General features: G+C 35.6%; 1 protein-coding gene across 1 annotated transcript; it reads left to right on the top strand.

The window, feature by feature from the left end:
* The first annotated feature begins 5,633 nt into the window (after positions 1-5,633).
* Positions 5,634-8,505, top strand: LOC130726229 (peroxisomal membrane protein PMP22). Its single transcript, XM_057577463.1, has 7 exons — positions 5,634-5,924; positions 6,026-6,124; positions 6,573-6,674; positions 7,069-7,144; positions 7,822-7,892; positions 7,986-8,071; positions 8,162-8,505. The coding sequence occupies exons 1-7, from the start codon at positions 5,853-5,855 to the stop codon at positions 8,226-8,228; spliced, it is 573 nt and encodes a 190-aa protein (XP_057433446.1). The 5' UTR covers positions 5,634-5,852; the 3' UTR covers positions 8,229-8,505.

The raw sequence follows: 8,505 nt of genomic DNA, 5'->3' as shown, positions 1-8,505 counted from the left end.
GGAATGGGTGGTGATGGTATATATATGAATAGATTGGAGTAGATGAGAAAAAGTCAGAGGACTAATTCGTATATGGTATATATCGTAGACTTAGCCGCATTGCTGACTATCTCTAACTAAATAAATGTCAATTTCAAATCCCTTTCCGGTTACCTGCTAGTTGCCTTGGCTGGTTTCAACGTTCAACCGTCGATGAAGTGATCAACCCACCAACTATTCCAAGATGGATAACTAAATTTATTCAATAATGGACTGAGCTAGCTATACATGCGGTTAGGAAGTATCTTGGATTCAGATGTCCCCAAAATATTAGAACGAATATGATTTTTTTTTTTTCATTTCTTACGGGTATCATCTTTCGAAGGCAATCTTGTTCAAGTAAAAAGGGATTGTCTAAATGACCCATGATAATATTTGGGTTAAATAACCCATGATCTAGGTGGACCAATCACATTCAAGATAATTAGTTGAATTTTTTATATTTTATTTAGGGTTAAATATGTTTTTGACCCCTAATTTATACACATAAATATAAAATGGTACCTGAAAAAAAACACACAAGTTTTAGTCTTGAAATTTTTTATTTAATCTAAAATAGTCCTTATGATGAATTTTTCACATCTATTTCAGTCCCTCCAAATTTCTTCCACTACAATATCCCTAGATCAACAGCTCCCCCTGGTGCCCAAAGACCTGCTCCAACCAGCAATGATTGATGAGCGAGTTTAATACCTCTGTGTGCGTGCGTGTGTTTGTGTTGTGGGTATTGTATGTATCGATATTATGGTATCGTGTCGAATGTGCCTTTGATCTGTTGCAGATCGCACCTTGTCTGTTGGGACCTGATTGTGCATTGTGGCTATTCATGCCTAGTTATTTTATACATAGATGGGGAAAGATAATTTGAAGGTAGCCCCCGTATTGTTGCTAATTGGCTACCATGTAATTCGAGCTGTGCATTTTGTTGAGGTTTATGCACTTGGGTTCATTTTCTCATTTCTTGTGTTTTTTTAGGGATAGTAGGATTTCAATTTTAGGAATCAGGTCTATGTCCCCCACCATGGCTGTGTTCTTTGAGTTTGGGATAAAGATATGAATTTTTGGGTTTTGAAATAATTATAAGGGAAGAAGAACTAATTTTAATGGAAAACTTTTGAAGGGACTAAAATGGATGTGAAAAATAATTTAAAGGACTAAAACCTTTGTGTGTTTTTTTTCAGGTACTATTTTAAATTCATTTGTATAAGTTAGGGACAAAAACTTATTTAACCCTAATTAAATTAATAAATAAAATATAAAAAATTCAAACAATATATCTTAAATGTGATTGGTCCACCTAGACCATGGGTTATTTAACCTTAATTTTACCATGGGTCATTTAGACCCCCCCAAGTAAAAAACATTCATATTATAATGAAGCTAATTTTTCCGATGGTGATTTTTTTCATTTATAATACTCACACTTAAGACCTTATTTAAGGGGAATCAAGTATATATATATATATATATATATATATATATATATATATATATATATATATATATATATATATATATATAAAGACTTCACCAAGGCCAAATGCCTCTGCATGACTCTTTGAATGCTTATAATTGGTGGTTTGATCATTATTTATATGAACATTGCTCATTTTTATAACTCCTTATTCTTTATCTAAAAAATGACTTGAGCGTTAGTATGTAATTTACACATATACTTTCCGTCATACTTCGCCAAGCAACTCCGCCGTGGACATTGTTAACACCACCGGAGAGTTCAACCCACATCCGCCATGCAAAGATCATAGATACTTGAAATTCTATTTCCGAAGAAAGAAAAAAAAAAAAACATCTTTGCTAGTCCCCTGCTTTCTTTCTTTTGTTGTTTCGCTTTTGTTAATTTTCCAATGTACCAAATTTTTTTTTTATTCTTATTTTCTTTTTCAAAAAACAGTTTCATTTTTCAAAATTTAAAAATTTAGAAAACATTTGTTTGTTGGCTCTTGTTTTCGTTTGTACCGCCACCACCACTGTTACTGCCACCATCACCCCATGTCGCCACCACCGTCACTGCTTCTTTCACCATCATCACCACCATCATCACGTCACCGCTAACCTAGGCCACCACCACTACTATCACCATCAACCTCCACCACCATCTTCACCGTCGCCACTGCTACCAATGCCAACCTTGCCACTCCACTACCAAACTCTACCACGACCAACCTCGAGCACTGTAAAAAATCTCATTACTTCCAATCGTTTATGCTCTCTGTATTTATCATGTTTTAGAATATACTTTTTAAGAAATGCCCATTGTTAGTTAGTGTATTAATATAAAAAATTGATAGTAATTTTTTTGAAACAGTGTCATATAAATTTAATTAATGTAGTTGCATTTATTAAAAAAATAGTAAATATACGTCAATTAGAGTTTATTGATATTTTACTTATAGTTGTTGGATAAGCCAAAAATATAGTTAAATTATCTATTTGTAGAAAATCATGCTATGCGCAATAATTAATTTTGACAAACTTGTTGAAGACTTTTTTATTTATTTGTTAAATGGAGTAGCTAGGCCCTTGATACCTCACTTTCATTAATTAAGTGCAACTATGCCACCGTACTAAATATTAGAGATGACAGGAAAACCCAAACCCGCGGGACCCAACCCGAACCCGACCCGAAATTGTGGGCGAAACCCGATTTTTTTTTGTTTGGGTTTCACCCAAAATTTAAAACATGTTTGGGTTTGGGTGTGGGATTGATTAAACCCGCACCCAAACCCAAACCCAAACCCGAAGTCTTATGCATGTAATTACCAACCCTTATATATATACTATTAAAGCTACTAAGTAGAGTTTTTTTTGAAGTTACTAAGTAGGCTTATGTTCATGAACTATATTTTTTCCTTTGTATTGAAATGATAATGAAGTTCAATCGGCTTATGTTCATGTTGTTCTCTTATGTACATGTTGTTTCCGGGTTGATATTTTTAATTTTTTGTCGGTTCGGTGCTCACATTGGGTTTTGGGTTTGGGTTTGGGTTTAACTTTTGCACCCATATTGAATTTGGGTTTGGGTTTGGGTTTGGGTTTGGGTTTGGGTTTGGGTTTGGGTTTGGGTGTTAAGTTTGGGTTTGAGTGTGGGAATGATCAAACCCGCACCCACGGGGCCCATTGCCAACCCTACTAAATATACATGAGAATCTTTCTTTGTCTCACTAACAAAATGTAACATACCACATGGATTTTAACTTTTAAGAACCGAATGCATTACATGATTGTTCTTTCATTTTTAGCATATTAAATTATTTATAATTAAAATAATTATTGATTTAACAAATGTAATAAAAAAATTCGCCATGCAGCGCACGGGGAAAAACACACATTTATATCAAAAAGTTGTTTGAAGAGCCTCTTCACCTTTTTCTGATTAATAAAATCATTTTTGTTGTTAAAAATACATTTACACCAAATACTAAAACCAAATTAAATTAAATGTGACTGTCAAAAAAAAATTAAATTAAATGTGAGTATATCCTGAAACTATGGATACATTATTATAATAAGCTAGTAGTAGTAGCATTGGCTTATTAAAACAATAATTAGTGTATAGAAGTTTTATATTATATATATGAGTGGACTTAGATTTGATGAAAGTCACAAAACTCCCCGTAGTCAATAGGAATTATTGAAATGAGTCTAGGTGTGAGAGTGGTGGAGATTGATTATCAAGGTTTAGGGCAATATTTATGAACTTATCCCATGACTTCTTCATTCTCCTCACCAAACCTCTCCCTTCACCACAACACAATTTTCTCACGAGCAATATTGGTGTCTGATCGAGGGAGCGACCAAAAACACCCAAGAGCGGGCGGAAAGAGACGGGGAATGATGGAACGCTGGGCTGAGTAGAGTGGGGGGCGGGGGGTGTCACGCCTTGAACAGAGAGGAGAGAGATGTTGCCCCATAACACCATGGTTGAGCTCAGGATGGGGGTCCTGCAAAGGCACTTCGATGCCTAAGTTAGTTTAGGAGTTAGCTGAAAAAATCTCTAAGTGTTGGAGAATGAATGTCTTACCTGGGGTGAGGGAGCCCTTTTTATATCTGATTGAGGGGCTAGGGTAGACTCAGATAAAATCGTGAGTGCATGGGTCCTAGGTGGTTCTCCGCCACTGGATCTTTCTGCGGCTCCTGCTGCCCTCAGAGATCTAACAGACAAGGCTTCCTAGTAACCAGGGGCTAGCCTCGAGCCTCGTTCCTAGCTCTATGTAGTTGGAGCCTCGAGTCAGCGATGGGATGTGCGAGGTGATATGGATCTTATCCCCAACTAGCATTGGTCGAGTCTGACGCATTCAGTTATAGAAGTGGTCGTCCCAAGACAATGGCCTAGTCGGGTGGATGGGTGGTCGGTCGGTTTCGACTCCCAAAATAGTAGTCCCCCTAGCTCTAATCCACAAGGATTGTGGGGCTTGAGCTACTGTAGTAGTCTGTTTTGCCACCTCCCATAACAATGTATTGTACATAGTATAACAGTATAAGGATCTCTTTTTTTTTTTGTTGATAATTCATGATTTCATATAAGGATCTCTTAGTATCTCTCTAGTCAATGATGGGCCATCTGGGTTTTGAAGAGCCTGATGCAAACAACTCCAAACAATATGCAAGCATGTTGAAGCTCTTCATGCCAAAGAATAAGGATGTCTAGTTCTTTGACAAAAAAATGCCTAGTTCTTTCAGTTTGGGCTTTTAGCCCCTTTTTAAAATACATTTGGGCTTTATTGTCAACCTCAAATGTGTACTAAACCCAAACACAACTTTCTACCTCATAGGTGCAATTTCAATTTCCATAATTACTAATTAGGAAGTTCTAACAAGCTTTTGCTGCTGCTGTTTGGAATCTACAGAAGCTCCCATCTTTTCCCTGCTCTCAGAGATGCTAGTTTGACCCCTATTTGCGCCTCCGAAGCCTCGCCGCTGGTTTCCTTTTCGCCGCACTACAACTCCGGCAGAGCCGCTTGTTGTATAAAGGGAGCGCTGGTTAAAGCCTTTCATGATCTTCTTCGCTCAGAAGTTAATTGGCTCTCTGTCTTTGGGATTTAGGGGTTTTTGTACGTCCCTATGGATTTTACTTCATGTTTTTAGCTGGTGTATTCAGCTGAGTGGCATGTTTGTTCTTCATTTGTTTAGGGTTTTGTGCATTGTGTAACACTCTTAGAGATTATATCTCGCATGTTGTAAGTGCCGTGAGGCAATCCTTTGGGTTTTATTCCATACATCATTGACCAAAAAAAAAACTACCTTTCAAAAAAAAAAACAACTACAAACTAGCAATCACAAGATTTTAAATTTCAATATCCATGAATTAGAAATTCCAAAAATATCAAACTAGCAATCCTGAGTTTTTAATTTGAGAATTTAGCTTATTTATTTTCATTTTTTATATAAACATTCACATTGTGTTTAACTCCTTTAAAGTGAGTGGACTCACTCCACACAATAAAGTAAACATCATAATCATTAATAATAATTACTTATTTTTAAATAGTCAATGAAATAATAACTCCACCAATAATTGTAATACTCATTTCATTTAAGTATTTAACCCTCTAAACTTATTCATTCACTATGTAGAGGAATCAAGTACAACGCATACTCATAATGTCAATGCAATAATGTAACAAAAAAAGTCAATGCTTGATGAAGATTGGACCAGAATCTGTAGTTTGTGTTACACACGTTCATTGCCTGTCCTCTCCTATATTTTGAAGATATTTTTGAGCAAAACAAACACTCCTCCAAGTTAATCAATCATACTGGTTTTCCACTCTCCATTTCATAGCAAGAACAAGATGGGTTCTGTTGCAAAGAATGGACTCAACAACTACGTCAAACAGCTCCAACAACACCCTTTGAGAACCAAGGTTGTTCCTCTTCTTCTGCATCTCTCTCACTTTCACTTTCCTTTATCTTAATTCAATTCATCAACTTTCTCTAATTCATTGTGTACTGTTAATTTAACCAGGTAATCACCGCTGGGGTATTGTCAGGGATCAGTGACATTGTGTCTCAGAAGCTTACCGGTATCCAGAGACTTCAATTCAAACGACTTCTTCTCAAAGTGGTCAGCTTCTTTTCCTTTTCAATTTCGCTCCACCCAAGTTCTAGGATAAGAAAATTAGCATGTCAAATTTCTAAATCTTTAACATTCATGTGGAAAGGAAAATTCTCCATTATTGATGATTGAATTGACTGTGAGTGACAATTGACCTTTGTGATCAGAAGCTGTTTGATAAAATGCCCAAGTGGGTCTTTTTTTTTTTTTGTTTTATAGCAAAAGAAAATTAGATGTTAGATGGATAAAATTTTCTGAATGGGTCTATTTCTAACATGTTGCTGCTCATTCTGAGGAATAATGCTATCCATAGATGATTGATTGAAACAGCAGTCAATCCAGCCCCACTTCCATGAACCATTATTTGTTAAATTATTAGCTACTAACGTTTTGAGTGACTTGTGCTTTTTGTTGTTATTTGGCATCGGGAATTATATTAATCGCTTATTGCCTGTAGATTTTTGGAGCTGCTTATCTTGGACCCTTTGGACACTTCTTTCATATAATGCTGGATAAAATTTTCAAAGGAAAGAAAGATACAAAAACTGTGGCCAAGAAGGTGAATCTGCAAAACCATCTGTTTTAATTGTATCTATTACGGCTTGTATTATGGGTGGCACTTTTGTTATCAATATGCTTTTCTTATTACGTTGAGAATAATCATCTAATTCATCCAGTGTTTGGAACAATTTGACTCCAGCACTGAAAGAAATGAAATGATCTACAAATCGTATCAAAAGTGGCAGGATTCACATATCGTGTAGGATTACACACAAAATGATGTGTGAATGAATTGAATTCTTAAACTAATATCATATGAATCATATTTTTATTAGAATTTATTTATCATCAAATGATCCTTTTGTTTTAGACACTCTCAACATATAATAACAGAGAAAAGATCTTAAGTAACTTTTTTGTTATTTCTTCTTCCTTTGACTTTTTTTTTTCAGGTTCTGATTGAACAATTGACATCTTCTCCTTGGAACAATTTGCTTTTCTTGATTTACTACGGACTGGTTGTTGAAGGTTAGCCATGTTCAACACCTAACTCTTTTGTTATATATTTACATTGAAGGAAGGATACACACCAAGTTAGATGCAGGTGGAAAATGTGGAAAAATAATATAATTCTTATCACTGTCAACAATAGGGTACCCAACACAATAACATTCCTGGTCAACTATTTATTTTTATTTTTTTTAGAAAATGAAATGTATATAAGGATAAGTTGAGAAACATCCCCTCTCAACATGGGTACAGTAACCAAGTCACCACTCACCATAAAGATGACAAAATCAGCACTGCCACAAACAACCTACCAATACCCTTTTAAAACCCCAACGGGAAGCACAAAGACCTAACCAAAAACCTACCATCCCCTCCTGGTCAACTATGTATTAATTTCAAAAACAAATTGAAAAAATTATCCTGAAATGATGTGTGGACCTACACCTGTTTATCCGAGTCAGTGAGTCACAAGGATATCAGTTCTCATTAATCAAAGTCTCAAATTCAAATATTGTAAATACTGAATAGAGAAAATATAGATGGTAAGTAAACTTAACTCAGCAGGACTTGAATCAGTAAGGAGTTTAAACTTTAAAGTGACTCTTCCTATTGGATTGGGTTTCTTTTTTCAAAAAATGTGTAAAATAGCATACCTGGCTGGTAGTTATATTTATGATGAAAAAAGTGGATTGCAGGTAGACCCTGGGTGCATGTGAAAGCTAAAGTTAAGAAGGATTATCCATCAGTACAGTACACATCATGGACGGTAATCTTCTATTACAATTCTAGAAAACAACTGAATTTAGTGGAAGACCTATTTTTTTATTTGACTTAAGAACCCCAATGAATTGAACTGCAGTTCTGGCCTGTTGTGGGATGGATAAATCACAAATTCATGCCTCTTCATTTCCGGGTTGTTTTCCACAGCTTCATAGCGTTTGGCTGGTACATGTTTTTTGTTTTCCTTGAGTCATAATTCTCTTTTGCCAAACAGACACTAAATTGGGATCTCTGATCATGTGTGTTTTATTTTAGGGGAATATTCTTGAACCTTCGAGCGCGATCTATGGTGCCTCGTTCTGTGGCGTTGACTAAAGCCTGAAGTGAATTAGACTCCAGTTTACAGTCTTCCAAGTAGATGCTCCTGTTTGGTAGGAGAATATTTACTCAATACAGCCTGCATCAGTTTGAATCAATGGAGATTCTGATCTGTCATTCAAGTTAATATATTGTGATCATTTAGTTTGTCTGTTTATGGAGACATGATTATTCGTGGTTCTGGGAATCAAAAGTGTTTGTTGATTTTATCCTCCAATATGTAAATGTCAATGGATTTATAATGAAGCAGTAAGTAAGCAACATGTGCTGTTCATAGTTCA

Source organism: Lotus japonicus, chromosome 6, assembly GCF_012489685.1.
Source record: "Lotus japonicus ecotype B-129 chromosome 6, LjGifu_v1.2".
Classification (NCBI taxonomy): domain Eukaryota; kingdom Viridiplantae; phylum Streptophyta; class Magnoliopsida; order Fabales; family Fabaceae; genus Lotus; species Lotus japonicus.
Note: the sequence above shows the minus strand (reverse complement) of the source record. Positions and strands in the feature narration are given on the sequence as shown.

Excerpts from the sequence above, each read along its gene's own strand:
- LOC130726229 (XM_057577463.1), top strand. The coding sequence starts at position 5,853 with ATGGGTTCTGTTGCAAAGAATGGACTCAACAACTACGTCAAACAGCTC. Across the intron at positions 5,925-6,025 it reads AACACCCTTTGAGAACCAAG|GTAATCACCGCTGGGGTATT; the intron begins GTTGTTCCTCTT and ends TAATTTAACCAG. Across the intron at positions 6,675-7,068 it reads CAAAAACTGTGGCCAAGAAG|GTTCTGATTGAACAATTGAC; the intron begins GTGAATCTGCAA and ends TTTTTTTTTCAG.